Here is a 22083-nt window from a genome sequence, read left to right on the forward strand (position 1 = left end):
AAGCAATGCTGCAAGGAGCAGATTGAAAAGTATGTCCTTACATATTTGGCAAGGATATCTGTAGGGTAAATTTCTAGAAGTGGAATTGCTATCACCCTCACATCAACGTACCCACAATTCTGAAAACCAAAAACTCTAAATACCAACTTAAAAAAATTAACACCAAAACTCATCTGGCAGGAAAACATGACCTAAAATGATGTGGAGCTATTTATAGCCTTTGTTTATTCCAGCATAAACATTAATGCGTTTGAATCTAAGTAGGTTGCTCCAGAGTGCCAAATGAAACACGTTATGTAACACATGGGTATGCTCTGCATTACTGTCTAAAGTCCGAAAAACTTTAAATTCTGAAACATGGAGACTTGAAGATTTTTATTAGTTGATTTAAAGGAGCAGAAAGTTGCAGTTCCCATCGTGGCTCTGTGCTTAACATATACGATAGGAACCATGAGGTTGTAGGTTCCATCCCTGGCTTTGCTCAGTGGGCCAAGGATCCAGCGTTGCTGTGAGCTGTGGTGTGGGTTGCAGACACAGCTTGGATCCCCACTTGCTGTGGCTGTGTTAAAGGCCTGCAGCTACAGCTCCGATTCGACCCTCGGAACCTCCATATGCCGCAGGAGCGGCCCAAGAAATGGCAAATAAATAAAGGAGCAGAAAGTTAATTTGAACTTTTAATCTCTTTAACGTTGTAAGGCGCTGATTGCAGTTTGACTCCTGTTAACCTTTTTATGCTGTACAATGCGGGAGCACCAGTCACATGTGGTTACTGAGTACTTGAAATGTCCCTAGTCTGCACTGAGATGTACTGTAGATGTAAAATACACACCAGGTTTCGATTTTTTTTTTTTAATGGAGAAAAAAAAGCCCTCACTTATTTAAAAAGACTTATCATCAGACGAAATAACATTCTGGATAGGTCGATTTAAATTAAAAAAAAATTAACATATGTGGCTCGCATTACTTTCCACTGGGCAGCGCTGCCGTGCACCCAAGCCGGTAACGATTCCCACGTCTACCAGCCGGGCTTCTGAGGGGCGGAATTACGTACATTCCTGCGGCCCAAAGTGGCTAAATTAAGTGCTTTGGCAAGTTAGACCGCACTTGTATTTCTTTTTGTTTTCTGGTTCTTTTCAAAGCCTTAAAATTGCTGCTATTTTAATAACCCGGAACACCGACACGTCGCGTTTTCAGTAAGTTTGTCCTAATCGCACACCGTTTTTTCCATGTCCTTTTGCGTCTGCGCAGAGACACTTCCGGAATAAAGATTGTCCCGCTCCGCTCTCCGTCCGTCGCCAGGCGGCTCCTGTGTGTGCTGATCCCGCCGTTCTAGGAGACTGCACCGATGGCGTTCAGGTGTCAGCGGGACAGCTACGCCAGGGAGGTGCGGCCGGCGGAGCGAGGGAGCTGAGCGGACCGGGCGGTGCAGGGAGGAGGGCGCCACGAGGAGGGAACGCCAAGCTGGGATCAGTCCGGTCGGGACTTACTTTTTCTTCCTTCTTTTCCCAGTTCACCACCACCGTGGTTTCCTGCAGTCCCGCAGAGCTGCAGATCGAAGGAAGCAACGGCAAGAAGGAAGTACTGAGCGGTTTCCAAGTGGTGCTGGAAGACACGCTGCTTTTCCCCGAGGGCGGGGGACAGGTAGCAGACCCGACCCTCCCCCTCCTCTTCCCGCCTCTTGCCTCCCTGGAAGCCAGTAATTCCTTTCTGCTCAGCTGGAAGATGATCTGCTTCTGTGTCCCAGATACAATGAATACAAATGGAAGTTAATTCATTTCAGTTCATTTGTTCATTCAACGGGTTATTTATCAACAAATACATAGATGTTCAGCGTAAAGAAGACAGGGACAGTTTCCTCATGAAGCAAAAGTACCACTTCACTTGGCCTTGCTCTTTCTCCTCCCTTAGGGAATCTCCAGTTCTGGGTGTGTTTCTCACATACTCTCCCTAGAGGGTCTTTGTATTCGGGAGTTAAGGTGATCCTTACCTGCTACTACTGATTATCTTTACTTCTTTTCCCCAGCCTGATGACCATGGTACAATCAATGACATCTCTGTGTTGAGGGTGACCCGCCGCGGCGCCCAGGCTGATCATTTCACCCAGACTCCCCTGACCCCTGGGACCGAGGTCCAGGTCCGAGTGGACTGGGAGCGGAGGTTTGACCACATGCAGCAGCATTCAGGTAGGTGTGTGGGATGATAGGTGGTTTGGGTTCTCTAGAAGTTAACCTTTTGGAAGGTACAGACATACTCAGAATCAACTCCAATTCAGGCAGGAATGTGATAAGTTCCGTAAAAGCAAAATGAACAGTTGAAGGAAAAATATTAGCATAACGGTCGAATTTGAGTATTACCAGCCATGAGGACACAGGTTCGATCCCTGGCCTCGCTCAGTGGTTTGAGGATCAGATGTTGCCGTGAGCTGTGGTGTAGGTTGCAGGTGCAGTTTGCATCTGGCATTGCTGTGGCCAAGGGAGGGGCTCTGATTTGACCCCTAACCTGGGAACCTTCATGTGCCTCAGGTGTGGCCCTAAAAAAAAAGAAGAAAAAAAGAGCATTACTCACTGTCCTGTACTGCAGGTCTTCAAGGGAAGAATTTCTGTGATGACATTTATGCTGGGATTGTGTGGCTGCCTGGGCTTTTTACTCTTCTCTTGTCTCCTGCTTTCTCTGCTTAGGGCAGCATCTTATCACTGCGGTTGCCGATCATCTTTTTGGGCTGAAGACAACTTCATGGTGAGCAGGAGGCATAAAACTGTCAGCCTTGGGTGCCTGACTGCCAGCTCCTTTCCCAGTAGCACGTCAGGGGTAGGAGGATAAAAATCTGTTGTGCTCTCCTTTTCCCTTGACGATGGGTGGCAGGTGACCTTGTGTTTCTCAGGAAAGCGCATGGAACCTACAGCCCAGTGACCTAGGGGATGAACCCCGGCTCTGTGACCTTGATCAGGTTCCTTAACATGACCCCTCACTTGTAAAATGGAAATGGTAGCCCCTACTTTGTGATGTTTTTGTGAGAATTAAATAATAGCATTTATAGAATTCCCTTGTGGCACAGCAGGTTAAAGATCCAGCACTGTCACTGCAGCGGCCTGTTGTGGTCCCTGCTGTGGCTCCTGTTCCATCTCTGGCCGGGGAATTTCCACATGCCACAGGCACGGACAAAAACAGACGGAGCATTTACATGAAGGTGCTTTGTAAACTGTAAACTTCTCTTGTTATTGTTGTTGCTTTCTTTTTTTTTTTTTTTCGTCTTTTTGCCATTTCTCGGGCCGCTCCTGCGGCATATGGTGGTTCCCAGGCTAGGGGTTGAATCGGAGCTGTAGCCATTGGCCTACGCCAGAGCCACAGCAACTCGGGATCCGAGCTGCGTCTGCAACCCACACCACAGCTCACGGCAACGCCGGGTGGTCAACCCACTGAGCAAGGGCAGGGACCAAACCCGCAACCTCATGGTTCCTAGTCGGATTCGTTAACCACTGTGCCACAACGGGGAACTCCCTATCGTTGCTTTCATCAGCATCCTGTGACCACTCTCCTCCTTCTGGCAGGGAGTTGGGGCGACTCCGGAGTGTGATCGAGCTGGACAGCCCCTCTGTGACTGTGGAGCAGGTAGCTGCCATTGAGCAGAGTGTCAATGAAAAAATCAGAGATCGGCTGCCAGTGAATGTGCGAGAACTGAGCCTGGATGACCCCGAGGTGGAGCAGGTGAGGAGAGGGATGGTGGGATGGCTTCTCTAGAGTGGTCTTCCCCGGGCTCCTCACCAGAATTCGGACAGCCCTCCTCCCTTCCTTGTATTCCAGGTGAGGGCCCGGGGTTTGCCAGATGATCACGCTGGGCCTATTCGAGTCGTTACCATCAAGGGTGTCGATTCTAACATGTGCTGTGGGACCCACGTGAGCAATCTCAGTGACCTTCAGGTAGGGAGGAGGGGCTCTTGAGCGGGAGGGAGAGAGGGTGTTGAGAGTGGGGGATCATGACAGGGCTGGGAGCGATAGAGGGGGACGCCTGAGGGGTCCCAGATGAAATCACTCCTTTATTGCTTCTGAGCCTGGGGGGAGGTTCTCTCGCCTACCCTCAGGTCCAGCACCACTGCAGTTTACACGTGTGTGTGTGTGTGTGTGTGTGTGTGTGTGTATTGGTGTGTTAATCTCCTTGCTTCATGTAGGTCATTAAAATTCTGGGCACTGAGAAGGGGAAAAAGAACAAAACCAACCTGACCTTTCTGGCTGGGAACCGGGTGTTGAAGTGGATGGAGAGGAGTCACAGCACTGAGAGAGCGCTGACGGCCCTGCTGAAGTACGCCCCCTGCCACTGCTCCCTGCTCTCAGCCCCTGGGCAGCCCGGAGCTTAGCCAGAGCTTAGCCTTCCCTCTGGTACAGCAGACAGAGTAATCTCTTCTCTCTGCGGGAGAGGATGCCATCGTGAGTGACACAGTGCTTTGGATCATCAGTCAGAGGCACACAAAACGGCTTTTTCCTTTATATCCTCTCCCCCGATCTCCCGAGGTTTCCTTGCAGTGTCCCCAGGTCCCCATCGGGATGGACACAGACCGTAAAGAAGAGCACTGTTGATTTATGCCTGATGCCAAAAGCAGCTGGAAGGCTGGGTGGGCCTCCAAGAACCTTTCTCTTGCAGGTGTGCAGCAGAGGATCACGTGGAAGCAGTGAAGAAGCTGCAGGCGTCCAGCAAGCTCCTGCAGAAGGTGACTTATGCCTGGAGGCTCTGCCTGGAACTGGCCCCTCCGACAAGGCGCCTCGCCTCCGCCTGGCCGGATGTGTGGGGTCAGAGGGCAGTGGGCGGGGGAGGCGAGACAGTGCGCCCTCTGGTTCCCCTTTCCCCGCCTGTCAACTGAGTCATGGCCTCTGTTTCAGAACAACCTGAACCTGCTCAGAGACCTGGCTGTGCACATCGCTCTCAGCCTCAGGAACAGCCCAGACTGGGGAGGCGTGGTCACGTTACACCGGTGAGAGAGGGGCCCACGGTGCTGGCCCTGGGCTCAGCCCCTCCCCTGTACGCAGCGCATAGTTGGGGGTGGGTCACCCCTGGTGTCCTCAGACAGGTGTTACGTTCCAGGGTTTCTGGGTTTAATAGAAACACCTTCACTGTAACACTGGAACTTGCCTTAGCACTTTCCCTCATCTCCTTCACCACCTACCAGGGCTCCACTGACCCGGGTGAATCCTGTCTGAGGGAGAGGAAACGGATGCAGAGCTTGTTATCAAGTGCCGAGGCTGAGAAGGACTGGCCCTCAGCCCGCGCTCTTTCTCTGCTGAGGGAGCCTAGGACTTGGCACAAAAGGCAGCAGGGAGGCCAGCCGCGTGAGGAGGACCTGGGCCTCCTGCCGTTTTCCAGCTCCCATTGTAACCTGGATCTCAGGCCTGTGTCCTTTGTTTTAGGAAGGAGGGTGATTCTGAATTCATGAATATCATCGCCAACGAGATCGGGTCAGAGGTAAGAGGAGCGTGAGATTCTTTGTCCACCCTGGGCGGAGACCCAAGTGCGGCGAGAGGGGTCAGCTGAGGTCTCTCCGCGTGCACATGCGCATGGAGAACAGGCTTCATTCGGTGCTATTTTCTCAGCGCTGACTGAGCATTTAGGTGCCACGCTTGGTCTGAGGGATTGACCTTTCTGGGGCTATGACATTTACCAGCTTCAGAGCTCTTTTTATCAGAACTAGAACTTCTCCATGCCGCTCGCATTTATGTGCGCCAAGGGCCTGATTGAGAAAGATGAGGGGTTGGCTAGGCCTTTAGAAGGCTGTCTTTTCCATTTTCCTTTGCCTCCGGCCTCAGCTGCCCCTCCTCCTCGGGACGGTTTAGAGCTTAGAGGTTTTCAGGGCCCTTTTTTGCATTTATTCCAGAAACACTTCTTGGAATATCTACTCTGGGCCAAGCAGTGCGCATATTGCTCTTCACACTTCTGTGTAGAGAGTACTAATTCTCAAGGAACTCACTCTGGTCTGGGAGACAGCTGTGTATGTTGACCTTTATAACGTAGGGTGGTGGATGCCAGAGGCAGAGGAGTCCATTACTTCCGAGGGAAAGGCGGACGGGGGTGGGTGGGGGCCTGGAAGATTGCTTTCGGGTCATTGCTGGGCGGGGTGGCCAGGCAGAGGGAAACGTGGAGGTTTAGGCAGGCACAGGTGTGTGGGGGAAGCAGGGTGGCCAGGCAGCAGAGGTTGGTGGGAGTGTCAGGTCATGAAAGGCATTTTATGCTTGGTTATGGTCCAGCAGGCTTCGTCCTCTTATTTATTTATTTATTTGCCACTTCCACGGTATGTGGGAATAACCCAGCCAGAGATAGAATCCTCACCACAGCAGTGACCCAAACTGCTGCTGGATACTTAACCTTCTGCACCACAAGGGAACTCCCTTTGCCCTCTTGGTGTTCAACCCAAGTTCCTATAGTCAATTTCAAACAGTTGCTTGTGGTGGTCGGGGGTGGAGGGGGTGGGGGGGCAGTTTCTTGTGGAGTTTCCATTGTGGCACAGTGGTAATGAATCTGATCCATGAGGATGTGGGTTCGATCCCTGGCCCTTTTCAGTGGGTTCAGGATCTGGTGTTGCTGTGAGCTGTGGTTTAGGTTGCAGACACGGCTCAGATCCCGAGTTGCTGTGACTATGGCCTAGGCCAGTGGCTGTAGCTCCGGTTTGACCCCCAGCCTGAGAACCTCCATATGCTGCAGGTGTGGCTCTAAAAACCAAAACGAACAAACAAAAAAACCAAAAAAACTCCACACAGAAAAACAAAACAAGTTTCTTGTGCCTACTGGGCCAGAGTGGAAGGGCTGCCTTATCACCCATTAGGGATATCACTTGTGGTTTTGGGGCAGGGGGCAAATCTGAAATCTGTTTTCTTTTTTTTCCTCTTTTTTTTATAGGAAGAGCTCATTTATAGTGTTATGTAAGTTTCAAATGTACAGTGTAGTGATTAAAAATTTTTATAGGAGTTCCTGTCGTGGCACAGCAGAAACGAATCCAACTAGGAACCATGAGGTTGTGGGTTCGATCCCTGGCCTTGCTCAGTGGGTTAAGGATCTGGCGTTGCTGTGAGCTGTGGTGTAGGTTGCAGACACAGCTCTGATCTGGCGTTACCATGGCTGTGGCATAGGCCGGCAGCTATAGCTCTGATTAGACCCCTAGTCTGGGAACCTTCATGTGCCATGGGTGCGGCCCTGAAAAGACAAAAAAAAATTTTTTTTCTTATAGATTATATTTCATTTAAAATTACTATAAAATATTGCCCATATGCCCTGTGCTGTGTAATATATCCTTGTAATATGTGTAGTTGATACATAGTTTGTACCTATTAATCCCCTTCCCCTGTCTTGTCCGTTCCCCTTTCCCTTTTCTTCTGGTAATCACTTGTTCTCCATTTCTGTTTTGTTATATTTGTTCATTTATTTTTTAGATTCCACATGGACGTCATAACCTAGAGTATTTGTCTTTGTCTGTCTGAGTTATTTCACTAAGCATGATACAATCCGTATTGTTGCAGAAACTCTTGTTTTCCTGTAATTGAAACGTAATTGGCATATACTATTGTGTAAGGTGTACAGTGTGTTGATTTGATACATTTGTGTATTGCAATATGATAAAAATCTGTTCTTGAGACTGAGGAGGATACAGTTGAGGGGGGATTGACTGGACATCCTTAAGTATTAGGGCTTGTCTTGTCTTGCCTCCTAGGAGACCCTCTTGTTCTTAACCGTGGGCGACGAGAAAGGTGCCGGGCTCTTCTTACTGGCAGGGCCAGCTGAGGCTGTGGAGACCCTGGGGCCCAGGTAATCTCCCATGGATTGCTTTGCACGGGTGTGAGAGCCTGTCAGCCTAACCTGCTAATACAGCCCTTGACCGGTGGAAAGGGCCGTCGCATCTGCATCTCATTTCGAGTCACATCACAGCCGTGTGAGGTTGGCTGAGCAGAAATAATGGCCACCATTATTCCCAGTTTACAGATGAGGGACACACAGCATGTGCTTGAGCTCTCATGGGTAAAGTGGCAAAACTGAGACTCATGCCCAGTTTTTTTGGCTCCCAATCTCATGTGCTTTATGTTTTTTCTTTTAGAAATTGAGATTCGTAAATGATATGTGAATACAGGTGCTGGGTTTTCTCTAGGCGGATGAAGCACTTGATTATGCCACCAGCAAAGCAGAGTCCTGGAGAAACTTGGGGCGGGGTGGGGAATGGGATTTAGAGACCAAAGCAAAAAAGGCATTGATGAAGTTGCTATAGAAAACTCAGAATTTTGGAGTTCCCATCGTAGTGCAGCGGAAATGAATCCGACTAGGAACCATGAGGTTGCATCGATCCCTGGCCTTGCTCACAGCATTGCTGTGAGCTGTGGTGTAGCCGGTGGCAACAGCTCCAATTAGACCCCTAGCCTGGGAACCTCCATGTGCTGAGGGTGCGGCCCCAAAAAAACAAAAGACAAAAGAAAAAATCAGAATTTTGTTGGACCTCTTTACCCTTTCATTACTGTTTATATTTTCTTATTTTAAATTACTATGGAGGTGGAGTACCCCATATTCTTTCTGGCATTTAGGGTGTTTGAAATCTTGATTGGCTCTGATGAGTACATGTTTGTGTAAAACACTGAGGGAAATCAGAAGTGCTTAGCGCAGAGCTTCCTGATAGGCAGCCAGGTGAGGTCTATAGATTGGTTTGGCCTGCGTATTCTTTTAAATTTTCAAAATTATTTGCTACATTTTAAAATTAGAATTTTTTTGGAGTTTCCGTCGTGGCACAGCGGAAACGAATCCAACTAGGAACCATGAGGTTTCGAGTTCGATCCCTGGCCTCGCTCAGCGGGTTAAGGATCCGGTGTTGCTGTGAGCTGTGGTGTAGGTCGCAGACGCAGCTGAGATCCCGTGTTGCTGTGGCTGTGGTGTAGGCCAGCAGCTGTAGCTCCGATTCGACCCCTAGCCTGGGAACCTCCATGTGCCGCAGGTGTGGCCCTAAAAAGACCAAAAATAAAAATAAAATCAGGAGATTTTTATTTAAAAATAAAGACTCCTAGCTTTACTCAAAAAAGGGGAAAAAAGGGCACACTCTGGCAATTCTGGGCCTACATTCCTACAGGGTAGTAGCTGCAAGGAAGTGAGTGGTGGCTGCCCTCTTTAAACATTCAGCTTGAGCCGTTGCCACACGCCCACCTTGCTCTCTCAGCCCCAGCTTGCTTCACTGCTGTTCCCACAGGCCTTTGTATCTGCACAAAGCTTTTTACCTCTGATTATGCTTGTCCTGATCTCTGGAGCTTACCATAATTTAGCCCGTTTCTCAACACCTCTGTTGTTCCCAGTTACTCACTCTCACAAGAAACACGGTACGTAGATCTTTGTGCACGTGTGCAAGCATTGCTGGAAGCCATCTCCTCGCTTGTCCTCCCTGCAGTCCACGGGAAAGCCTTAGGGCTGCCCTTGGTTTTTCCCGTGGCTTTTCTCTCAAAGACCCTCTCCCCGACTCTCTCTCTGCTCCCCAGGGTGGCTGAGGTGCTGGAAGGCAAGGGAGCAGGGAAGAAAGGCCGCTTTCAGGGCAAGGCCACCAAGATGAGCCGGCGGGCAGAGGTGCAGGCCCTTCTCCAGGACTACGTCAGCACCCAGAGTGCGGAGGAGTGAGGGCTCGCCTGCCTCCCTGGCCCTCCATTGACTGCAGGCCTCCTGGGACACAGGGTCTCTGGGACAATAAAGTAGTTTGACTTGAAATGGTTGTGTTACTACTTCTACTTATACGATGAATGACGAGTTTATACAGTATATTCCAGTGTACCTGTGTGATCAATGTCTTTGTGAATAAACAGCTCTCTAATTTTGCCTCTGTTAGGTGCACCCTACCTGATTAAGCCTTATGCTGAGAAAGTGTCCTGATTTATCTAAACCCAGCTGCAGTCCTTATAGAAATGCAGCTGCCTTAGGAAATGCGAATCAGGCGTGAGTCTCAGCTTGTGGCTTAGACTCACCTTTCCTTGTTTTATTTTTCCCTTATTTCTTCTTCTAGTCTTGTGTTTCAGAATTGAAAGGTATCATTGATTTTGTATGTAGGTCAAGAGGCCATGAAAATATGTGGGAGAAAGATGTTCCAGGTCTGTTACTGAGGCCAAAAATGGTACCAGGCAAGACTAACTCAAAGGAAGCTGGGGGCATTATTAACATGGGACAAAAGGAACTTGAAGGCTGTAAGACTTTTTTTTTTCCCCCTTATGGCCACACCCACGGCACGTGGAAGTTCCCAGGCCAGGGAATGAATCTGAGTCACAGCTGTGACAGCACCGGATTTAACCCACTGCACTAGGTGAGGGAACCTGAGCCACTGTAGTCAGGTTCTTAACCCACTGCTCCACAGGGGGAACTCCTAAACTTTTGTTTTCTTTCTATTTAATGAGTTTTTAATATTTAGAGAAATATGGTTGATTTATTTTTGTTTTCATTTTAAATGAAGCATTTCTTCACTGTTCTTAACATATAGAAACTCAATGCAGAAATAAATGAGAGCTGCATTGCTCTGATTGGGAAAGGGGATTTCACGGTGCTCAGGAGGGTCCTGAGGTGCCCCCGTAGAGCCACAGGGCACCATTTGGAAACCAGTGATTTATTGTAGCCACCTTATTTTATAGATGAGGTTCAGAGAAGTTAGGTGCCAGTGGGTACATAATTAGCAATAGCACTGTAGTGTAATTAGCTCATGAGGTAGTCTTTTGAAAAGATTAGCTTCAGACTTCAGTAACTTTTACTGTGCCATTCCATTTCAAAGCATAGACAAATACCCGCAAACAGCCCGTGTTTTTCCCTCACAGAGCATGTCAGTTACGATGTTTGTGCTGGTCTTGCAAGTCAAACTTAGGTTTGAATCCTGGGGCTCCTGAGAGGTTATGTGGTTACATGTCCATGTGATATCAACCTGCAGAAAGTTTAGGGTATTATGAATAAGCATGTTGTCTGCAATACTATGAAAGTTGCCTGATAATCCTTTCAGTCTTTGAAACAAGAGACATTTATTTACAAGTTGTCTCCTCTCTAAACACAATGTCAAGAGTTCCTTTTGTGGCTCGGTGGTTAATGAACCTGACTAGTTTCCATGAGGACGTGGGTTTGATCCCTGGCCTTGCTCGGTGGGTTAAGGATCCGGCATTGCCATGAGTTGTGGTGTAGGTCGCAGACGTGGCTTGGATCCTGAGTTGCTGTGGCTGTGGCTGGCAGCTGCAGCTCAAATTTGACCCCTAGCCTGGAAACCTCCATGTGCTGCAAGTGTGGCTCTAAAAAAAAAAAAAAATTAAACACATTGTCAATTTTTGAAGCTACCTAGTATTAATTCCCACTTCTCTAACTAGATTTCAGATTTTAGTAAGGTCATAGAATCAAAACAATTCTAGGCCTGGAAGGAACCTTAGAGATTGACAACCAGACTTGAGGAGATAGACACTTTTTTATTATTATTTATTATTTTTATTATTTTTATTTTATTTATTATTATTATTATTATTTTTTCTTTATTGTGGTAAAATAAACATAACGTAAAACTTTACCATTTTTACCACTGTAGGAGATAAACTTTTTTTTTCCTGTAGCCCCAGAGGGCCAGAGGAGATAAACTCTTAAGTGAGTTGCCCAAAGATAATGTCGCCCAGTGGTGGAGCCCCAGTAGAATTCTTGTCCCCTGAAATTTTGTTATCTCTTCCCACTGCTGCCCATTGCCTCAAAACTCAAAAGTTTCATAACCCAGGCGACCTTGTATCTGTCCTAAAAATAAATGCACAAACTCCGGTTACATGTGAGCAATTAAAACAGCTAAGTCTCATTATTTCAAAAAAATTAAAATGGGGAAAAAATCCAGGTATAATGGAAAAAATAAAAATCATTATTAAAAAAATTAAAATGGGAAAACAGCTAAGTCCATGGGCTCAAATCCAATGTTGTCATGTACCACGATAAACATTTAACCCCTCATTCTGGGAATAGACTCTGTTGGGGGTGGCAAAACTGTTTATCTTATTAAACTGAAATCAACCGAATACTCAGATCATCAAATTAACTTTAGCCAGAATAAAGATGGCCAAGGCAAAGACAGCCAGGGTGGGAGTTCCTGTTGTGGCTCAGTGGAAACAAATCTGACTAGTATCCATGAGGATACAGGTCCGAGCCCTGGCCTTACTCAGTGGGTTAAGGATCCGGCTTTGCTGTGAGCTGTGGTGTAGGTTGAAGACTCTGCTTGGATCCTGCATTGCTGTGGCTGTGGTGTAGCCCAGAGGCTACAGCTCCGATTTGACCCCTAGCCTGGGAACCTCCATATGCCGCGGGTGTGGCCCTAAAAAAAAGAAAAAGGGTGAAATAATAGAAGAAAAAAAGAAATCCGACACCCAGAGGAGATAAGCTGTGGCTGTGACTGTGGGCAGCTGTTTCCATCTTCAACCCTGAAAGGAGCATCATTAAATGAGCTGGTGCGAACGTGGTTTAAATGAGAGCGAACCCAGAGAAGTTCTCTGTTCGTCTGTGTGGATGCAGATCTGGTGGGGAGTCTCGTGTCAAGAGCCCCTAAAGAGAGAATGGCAGTATCCAGTTAGTTTTCTCCCAAAGTGAAAGAAGCTGAAACAGCTAGTCTGGTAAGGCCAAAAGCCATAAATAGCCTACTTGTCAGGGACAGGAGTCTAGAGCCAGATTTCAGGTGGAGCCAGGAGGCAGATTAGTGGGAGTGCGGGGCTGCAGGGAGGTGGCCATTTGAGTTTCTGAGACAAAATTTAGGCCTTGATGCTGCATGAGTAGGTTACCTACAGGTATGAAAGGCATCAAGAGATTTTTTCAATTTAAACTTTTTTTCTTTTTTCTTTTCATGGCTGCACCTGTGATATATGGACATTCCCAGGCTAGGGGTTGAATTGGAGCTGCGGCTTCCAGCCTACACCAGAGCCACAGCAATGACAGCACTAGATCATAGCTGCATCTGAGAACTACGCCACAGCTGTGGCAAGGCCAAGTACACCTTCATCCAGAGTGAGGTCAGTGATCGAACCTGAATCCTCATGGACACTATGTTTGGTTCTTAACCCACTGAGCCATAATGAGAACTCTTTTTTTTTTTTGCTTTTTAGGGTCGCATTCGTGACATATGAAAGTTCCCAGGTGAGGGGTCGAATCGGAGCTGTAGCTGCCAGTCTACACCACAGCCACAAGCAACAGGGGATCTGAGCCATGTCTGCAGCCTACACCACAGCTCACAGCAATGCCAGATCCTTAACCCACTGATTGGGGCCAGGGATTGAACCCACATCCTCGTGAATACTAGTTGGGCTCGTTATTGCCGAGCCACGATGGGAACTCTGGTAACTCCATTTTAAAAAAATGTTTTCTTAAAAAGTCTTCCTCCAACCCTGCCCCTATCCAGTTTTCCTTGCCAGAGACAACCACTAATTTCTTATGTATCCCCTGGTAGTATTTTTTTTTATAGATGTTATAAATATTCCCTCTCTTGAAATATAAATGGCAGCAGCATACTGTACACTCCTCTGCATCTTGCTTTTCTGGTTAAACGAGTGTCCCTTGTTTTAAAACAAAACCGTAGTGTAAAAGTTATGCAGTACAAAGTAGAATCGTTGCTGAGAGATGGGGAAGTATTATCTGCTTCACGGAATCTTCCTTATTACAGAAGGACTCAGGCAGGTTTCCCTTGAACAGAGACCCAAGTAAATTCAGTTTTTGTGTACGTAATGTCCCTCTGACCCTCTATGTTTTGATTTCATCAAGGTGTAATAAAAAGAGCAGTGGGAGTTCCCACTGTGGCTCAGCAGTAATGAACTCAACTAGTATCCCTGGCCCCTTCAGTGGGTTAAGGATCCCACATTGCCATGAGCTGCAGTGTAGGGTAAAGATGCTGCTCGGATCTGGCATGGCTGTGGCTGTGGCTATGGCCCTCAGCTGCAGCTCTGATTTGACAATATGCCACAGATGCAGCCCTGAAAAAAAAACAAGAGCAGTGGATGGGACCTAATCAAACTGACAAGCTTTTGCACAGCAAAGGAAACCAAAAAGAAACCAAAAAGACAACTTATAGAATGGGAGAAAATAGTTTCAAATGATGCAACTGACAAACAACTTATACAACTCAACAGCAAAAAAGCCAACAATCCAATTGAAAAATGGCAAAAGACCTGAATAGACATTTCTCCAAGGAAGATATACAGATGGCCAACAAGCACATGAAAAAATGCTCAACATTACTGATTATTAGAGAAATGCAAATCAAAACTACCACGAGATTCCACCTCACACCAGTCAGAATGGCCATCATTAATAAGTCCGCAAATGACAAATACTGGAGGGGGTATGGAGAAAAGGGAACCCTCCTGCACTGTTGGTGGGAATGTAAGCTGGTACAACCACTATGGAGAACAGTATGGTGGTACCTTAGAAAACTATACATAGAACTACCATATGACCCAGCAATCCCACTCTTGGACATATATCGGACAAAACTTCCCTTGAAAAAGACACATGCACCCGGTATTGCAGCACTATTCACAATAGCCAAGACATGGAAATGACCCCAATGTCCATCAGCAGATGATTGGATTAGGAAGATGTGGTATATATACACAATGGAATACTACTCAGCCGTAAAAAAAATGAAATAATGCCATCTGCAGCAACATGGATGGAACTAGAGACTCTCACACTGAGTGAAGTAAGTCAGAAAGACAAAGATAAATACCATATGATATCACATATCTGGAATCTAATATACAGCACAAATGAACCTTTCCACAGAAAAGAGAATCATGGACTTGGAGAATAGACTTGTGGTTGCCAAGAGGGAGGGGGAGGGAGTGGGATGGATTGGGAGCTTGGGGATAATAGATGTGGACTCTTGCCTTTGGAATGGATTAGCAATGAGATCCTGCTGTGTAGCACTGGGAACTATGTCTAGTCACTTATGATGGAGCATGATAATGTGAGAAAAAAGAATGTATACGCGTATGTGTAACTGGGTCACCATACTGTACAGTAGAAAATTGACAGAACACTGTAAACCAGCTATGATGGAAAAAAAATCATTATATATATATATATAGCAGTGGAGGAGTTCCCATCGTGGCGCAGTGGTTAACGAATCTGACTAGGAACCATGAGGTTGCAGGTTCGATCCTTGGCCTTGCTCAGTGGGTTAAGGATCCGGCGTTGCTGTGAGCTGTGGTGTAAGTCGCAGACGCAGCTCGGATCTGGTGTTGTTGTGGCTCTGGCGTAGGCCAGTGGCTACATCTCCGATTGGACCCCTAGCCTGGGAACCTCCATATGCCGCAGGAGCGGCCCAAGAAATGGCAAAAAAGACCAAAAAAAAAAAAAAAAAAGCAGTGGACAGGGGGCTACCCTCGCTTGCCAGGAGTCCAGTAGGTTCTGGTCACGTAGGCTTTAAGTGGCCACGTTGTTTATTATCCAAACTTGGGCACTTCTAAGAGAGAAAGGGGTGCTCCTCGCCTCACTCCGAAACCACAGTCACACACCAGGACGGTCTCAGGCAAACCAGGGTGTCTGGTCTCCCTGTGGAGATTCCCTGCCCTTCAATTGCTTGATCTGCAAATGGAGATGTGAACACGGTGTCCGAAGAAAGAAGGAACTTTCTGAAAATAACTCAATTAGGAAAATGCATCAACATTTGAGCAAATTATGGGAAAATAGTAACTAGTTGTATACAGAAAGGGAAAATAAAACAGTTTTTTGAACTGGTGACGTCATTCACACTTGTCAAAGGGGCCCTAATCCAATGCCCCGGGGAGAGGAACTGTTTGTATTCAAGGGATGGGGCGGATTATCTTTCGGAGGATCACCAGGCACAAAGCAGAGGGAGGCTAATCATGTATTAGAGTAACACTGAATGAGGACAAAGAGAATAAGAGGCATTTTATAAAGTAGCACCAAACGTGACCGAGTTTTACACACACACACACACACACACACACAGAATTTGTAGATGCTGGAACATGGCTAGAATCTACTTTTGGGGCCTAGAAATAGTGAGAAGGGGCTCCTTTTTGGCTAATAATGTTTTGTGGCCTAAGTACCTATAACTTGCTGAAGACACAGATACTGCCCATCACACCAAGGTGAGGGTCTCCTTGGGTGCATATATGGGTGCTGGTTCAAATGTGAGTGTGAAAGACAAAAGGCATCTGATGAAAGATGGGCATAGACAGGAGACAGACCAAATTCAGGCAGGCATCATGCCTAAACGTCCTATGGCACCACCCCAACCTTTGTCCTGAGTAGAAACCAGAGGGCGGCCAAGCTATGCTGATGCCCAGCTTTTTCCTTAATAAGAACTTAAATAAACTCCAGGGCCCTGCTTGGGAAACAGACGGCTCAACATCCCCTACCGAAACACTCTTGCAGAAAGCTTCTGTGTCTGAACTTCTGGGTCCATTCCTTTCCTGAACTGGATCCAAACTATGACTAAAATGCCCTTGACAGAAGACAACCAGGGCTATTTGGGAAAGAATGATGGAGACGTTTTCCCTTTTTTCCCAGAAAGTTCTTCACCTTCTGTGCAGACTACCTCTGGCACAAGGCCAGTCTCTCAGTGTCAAGGAACAAGAGCGGGTCTTGAAGAATGGACCTGGGCCTGTGTCCAGAGCAGGAGAGGTGCTCAGGGCCTTCTCTCTCTTAGGCTGAGCCCTTTCATAAATTCCCTGCAGAAGCCACCTGCAGCCGAGGCCTCCTGGTAAACATCCCTGCTTGTCCAAAAACCCCAGCCTCAAAGCCAAGTGTTTCAGAATCAACCTTTTCTTTTATGAAAATGAAAATCCCGGAAGTCCCTATTGTCACTCAGTGGTTATGAACCCAACTAGTATCCATGAGGATGCGGGTTCGATCCCTGGCTCCAGCTCAGTGGAGTAAGGCTCTGGTGTTGCTGTGGCTATGGCTGTGGCCAGCAGCTGAAGCTCCGATTCAACCCCTAACCTGGGAACTTCCATATGCCTTGGGTGCAGCCGTAAAAAGCAAAAAAAAAAAAAAAAAAAAAAAAGAAAGAAAAAGAAAGTGGAAAGAAAACTCCCTCTTTCTTTCATGTCACCTAACTTGTTTTTGTTGTTATTGATTTGGGCATAGAGTAAACAATCACAGAATTCATTTGTTCATGTACTCAACAGATAATTATTGAGAGTGTAGTGTGTGCCAGACACTGTTCTAAGAACTGGGCTATACTGGGGATTAATACAGCTTTGGCCACTGTTCTTATTGGCATTTGAGGCCACGGAGAAGAAAGGGGAGAGAGAGACCAATAAATGTAAAGTTATACATTCTGTCAAGTCAAAGAGGAAAAGGACAGGGTGACGTAAGAATATCGGGGGTGGGGGGAGAGCACGGGAGGGTTGTGGCAGTGACAGCAGAGTCTTGGGGAGAATTTAGTCCCTCCTGGGCTCCAGCACCCAGGCCACCTTACATACGGCAGGGTGCTTACTAAGCAAACAAAGCTCGTTTGTTCTAAGACAACTCTGCCGGCTTCCCTTCCAACCAGATGGCCAACCTCCGAGCCCTTTCTTTATAGAAATTCTGGGCTGCAAATTGTCCTCAGTCCCAGAAGGTGACCAGGGTCTTAAAGAGGCTGATGGTTTCATTGGTGAGTCATAGATAAAATATCTTTTATGTGGCACCTTTTACGTGGCTGTTACAGGGAGGCAAAGAATGACAGACATGAAACTTGTGTTGCTCTTCCCCCAAACAAGCCTGTCCCAGCACTTCTAGGCCATTTCTTCTGTCCCAGAGGCTCCCTTCCCTCCCTACTAGGGTAATCCCTGTGTTACACCTCGGCAGAAAGAGGATAGGTGACAAAGACACAGTCTAAACAAGACCTCATGAACACAAGGAATACACTTGGTAAAAATTGCAATTCCAAAGAGTGAAAAACACACTTCAGCACCACAAATGGATATAGTTCTGCCAGACTTTTTTCAGGCACTTTGTAAATGTCAACTCATTTAATTCTCAAAACAAGAGAATTAAATGAGTGAGATGAATCCCACTATCATCCCATTTGATAGATGATGATACTGAGGCACAGAGAGATAAGGAGCTTGCCTGAGGTCACACAGCTAGTAAATGGCAAGTTACATATTTGCACAAGCAGTCTGGCTCCTGAGCCCATCTGCCCAGCCACCGTGTTGTGTGGCCTCTCAGTACCATATCTAGTACATCAGTAAGTAGCTATATAAGCATTAGTAACATACTTTAAAAATTGCTCAAATATATGTGTGTGTGTGTGTGTGTGTGTATATATATACACATGCCAATATCTTTTATAAACTAGCATCTCCTTCATGGTTAAATAAGTGATTTTAGGACAAGGGCATTTAAGGCTCTTAAGGCTGTCTGGTGCTTTTGGCAAGGAAAAGGAATCAAATAAGCGAGCTATAAATGGAAGTGAAAACCTTCCATCATAATGTTGCCACGTAGCCTCTAATTTTACCTCTGTGAGGGCAGGTACATGCATTATAATGCAGGAAGGGAAAAACCAGGGGCTTACTCTTTCGGGGTCCGAAAGAGAAGGGCCTAATTCCTGACATTTAATTCTAAGCCTGTCTGTCTCCCCTTTTCTGTCACTCTGGCCTCGATGTCTACGGAGACCGTAGTCCATGTGTTTTACAAATGATGCTTGAAAAAGTGCACTTGGCCCATTTCGGATCCTTGGTGTGGGTGAGTCAGGGATTTCCACTCAGCTTTGGAAAAGGCTGAAAAGCTGCCCTGCTGGAAAAGTCCAGGTGCCCGTTTTCTTTGGCCGTGTCTTTGCCGTCTGTTACCAGCAAGATGAACTCATCCTGAAGTTCGGCATGAAAACGAATTTGGAATCTCTTCTGCTCTTGTCATTTGCTTCTTGCCCCAGACCAGGATCCTCTAGCTTCCTCGCTCCAACGCTGAGGCACTCGCCTCTGCAACTTAACAGCAGAGGGTGCTGTGAACCAGTGGTTACCGAGGCTTCTCCCAGGAAAAAAGAGGATAAAAGAGCCCCCCCCCACCGCCCCCGCCTCCTCGCTGATTCAGACCGTCCGAAAGAGGGTTTCTCAGCGTCTTGGTCCCTTGTGGCTACTGAAGATCTTGTCTGTGGGATGTGGAGTAGCCAGATGTTTCCCAAAAAACGAGAGACATGGTGTGTGGCCTTCTGGAAATGCCCTGTCATTTGTGTTTTGTGTGTGTGTGTGTGTGTGTGTGTGTGTGTGTGTGTGTTAACTCTTCTCTGATCAAATTTGATGCTTGCTATTTTATGCCCTCAACTCCATTCTGAAGAGTGCTGAGTCCTAGCTTCATTCAGAAAACAGCATCCTGGAGTTTCCAGTGGGGCTCAGTGGAAACGAACCTGACTAATATCCATGAGGACGCAGGTTCTATCCCTGGCCTCTCTCAGTGGGTTAAGGATCTGGTGTTGCTATGAGCTGTGGTGTAGGCCGCAGACAGAGCTTGGACCTGACGTTGCTGTGGCTGCGGTGTACACCAGTGGCTATAGCTCCAATTTGACCCCTAGCCTGGCAACCTCCATATGCCACGGGTGCAGCCCTAAAAAGACAGACAGACAGAAAGAGAGGGAGGAAGGAAACAGCATCCAGCTCTCTGGGCTCAGCCCTAGTTTGCAATGACAAGGCTAAATACACTAGGAAGGTCAGAAACTCTTTGGATACCGCCCTCTGGAAAAGGGTGAAGAAAATTGAAATCAGCCAGCATGCTAAGTACACTTGCTCTTCTGAGGCGAAACCAAAATGAAGAGCTGAGGTGTGGGGACCAGGCCTTGTGGTTCCTGCAGGAAAATAGTAGCTGGTGGTACCCTCACCTCCAAGCCCACTTCTGCAGTCCCTGTAACGCCCGCCAGCAGAAGGCTGAAAGTGTAGAAAGAAAGGCCAGTAGAAGCTCCACCATTTGAAACCTTGCTTGCCTATAATAAATGGCTTCATTTACATAACAACAAACAAAGAAAAAAAAGAAAACAGCACTCTAGGTTCCCATTTTCCGAGGCCCCCTCTGTACTGACGTTATCAATGGCTACAGTAAGACAACAGGGAACATTTTTTTCTTTTTTCATCTTTTTTAAAAAGCTGAGGCTTAAATGTTCCTTCCATATTATCTCTCAATTTCTCTGTTTTCCTGAAATTCTGCATCTTTAACTCATTTTTTTTCCAGCTTCTTGACTTCCTCTAGCCCTCTCACATCCTGATTGTTGATGGAGAGTAACAGTGACATTCTGTATTTCTGGCTATTTCAGTTATCCTTAGCTCTAAGCAAATTTGCTCTATAAGATCTATTTATAAAACCTTCCACACTAGGCTTTTGTGGCTAAATATGCTTGAGTTTATAATATAACCTGATGGACACATACTCAATTTGCTTACTGCTTCTGAGTTTATCTATCTCAGAGACCCAGCTTCAATTGTATTTAAGTGGTTCCTTTTCTTTTTTTAACTTGCCGTATACATTTTTTTTTTTTTTTGGCGACATCCGAAGTGCGTGGAAGTTTCTGGGCCAGGGATGGAACCTGCTCCACAGCAGTGACCTAAGCCACTGCAGTGACACCAGATCCTTAACCTGCTTCACCGCAAGAGAACTCTGCCTTGTACATATTTTTATTCACTTTATTCCTGGTGAAGGGATACGGGTGATACATAAACATTCCAGAAAAGATAAAAAGAACAACTCTAGGAGTTCCTGCTGTGACACAACAGGATTGGAGGTGTCTTGGGAGGGCTGGGACACAGGTTCGATTCCTGGCCCAGCACAGTGGGTTAAGGATCTGGCGTTGCTGCAGCTGCAGTATAGGTCAAATCTGCAGCTTGGATCTGATCCCTGGTCTTCGAACTCCAATTGCCACGGGGTGGCCAAAAAAACAAAACAAAACAAGAACCATTCTATGTGGTTTCATGGCCACGGTGAGAGAGGGGGACATGGGGGTGGAGAGGGAGCTTGGGCAACGTGTGAGGAAAGTCGTGGCTGCAGACTGGCCCCAATGGTGTCGACAATCACCTGAATATGAACTTGTCAGGATTCTAGACATGAACAAAGCAGGGAGACTGCCAGACCAACAAAAGTTTACCACCTGTGCTTCTTGACTGGAGCAAACAAACAGTATTTGATTCCTTTGATGTGTTGGACACACTCCAGCCAAATAAAGAATTCAAGAAAGAGAAAACAGGAGTTCCCGGCGTGGCACAGTGGTTAACGAATCCGACTAGGAACCATGAGGTTGTGGGTTCGTTCCCTGCCCTTGCTCAGTGGGTTGACGATCCGGCGTTGCCGTGAGCTGTGGTGTAGGTTGCAGATGCGGCTCGGATCCTGCGTTGCTGTGGCTCTGGTGTGGGCCGGTGGCTACAGCTCCGATTGGACCCCTAGCCTGGGAACCTCCATATGCCGCGGGAGTGGCCCAAAGAAATAGCAAAAAGACAAAAAAAAAAAAAGAAAGAGAAAACATAGGAGGCAAGAAACTGAAACTGAGAAATGCAGAGAAAGAAAAGCGACTTTACATGACCACGAATGTTGAAATCCTTCAAGAGCTGATTAGAAACTTCTTTTAAAAAATAATAAAAATATAAATAAATAAATAAATTCCACAATTAAAAAAAAAATCACAATGGCACCCTGTTCAAGAAAGTCACACTCTGAAAATACAGCAAGATATAGTTTTTAAATGACTCTGAGACTCAAACAAGCCAAAAAGCAGCACTGTCTAGACCACGAAGGCAATTACCTTGCCTCCCTCGGCCAGGTAATTCAGGGTGGGGGTGGGGAACAGGAGGACTAAGGGATGCTCTAATTTTGTGTACCATCGTTTTGGATTTATAATAGTAGCTAACCACACCCGTTTCCCCATGATGCATTTTGGTGTTTCTTTTTCCTTTGACTGCCTTTTATAGGATGCTTTAACAGGATCTTTTTAGGTGATGTCTTCAAATTATTTACCAATTGCTATGGCGTGAGCCGTGACCAATTTCAACAATTATTTACTGAGAGCCCCTGTGGGCCAGACATTATCCTAGGTGCTCAGTGAACAAAACAGCTCCTGCCCTCGTTGAGCTTACCTTTCAGCGATGCAGACATACCATAAACAGTCAGTGAGGGAAAACAAA

The 22083-nt window shown here is 46.7% G+C and overlaps 1 protein-coding gene across 1 annotated transcript; it reads left to right on the forward strand.

The window, feature by feature from the left end:
• The first annotated feature begins 1226 nt into the window (after positions 1-1226).
• Positions 1227-9706, forward strand: AARSD1 (alanyl-tRNA synthetase domain containing 1). Its single transcript, XM_047757040.1, has 12 exons — positions 1227-1384; positions 1510-1641; positions 2024-2183; positions 2679-2736; positions 3549-3705; positions 3802-3918; positions 4167-4297; positions 4637-4703; positions 4873-4964; positions 5398-5452; positions 7689-7783; positions 9484-9706. The coding sequence occupies exons 1-12, from the start codon at positions 1346-1348 to the stop codon at positions 9617-9619; spliced, it is 1239 nt and encodes a 412-aa protein (XP_047612996.1). The 5' UTR covers positions 1227-1345; the 3' UTR covers positions 9620-9706.
• Positions 9707-22083: the final 12377 nt, after the last annotated feature.

This window comes from Phacochoerus africanus, chromosome 14 (assembly GCF_016906955.1).
Source record: "Phacochoerus africanus isolate WHEZ1 chromosome 14, ROS_Pafr_v1, whole genome shotgun sequence".
Classification (NCBI taxonomy): Eukaryota; Metazoa; Chordata; class Mammalia; order Artiodactyla; family Suidae; genus Phacochoerus; species Phacochoerus africanus.

Bases quoted from the DNA above. Each gene is read 5' to 3' on its own strand.
- AARSD1 (XM_047757040.1), top strand. From the start codon at position 1,346: ATGGCGTTCAGGTGTCAGCGGGACAGCTACGCCAGGGAG. The intron at 1,642-2,023 runs GTAGCAGACCCG...TCTTTTCCCCAG, and splicing joins TCCCCGAGGGCGGGGGACAG to CCTGATGACCATGGTACAAT. The intron at 4,704-4,872 runs GTGACTTATGCC...CCTCTGTTTCAG, and splicing joins CCAGCAAGCTCCTGCAGAAG to AACAACCTGAACCTGCTCAG.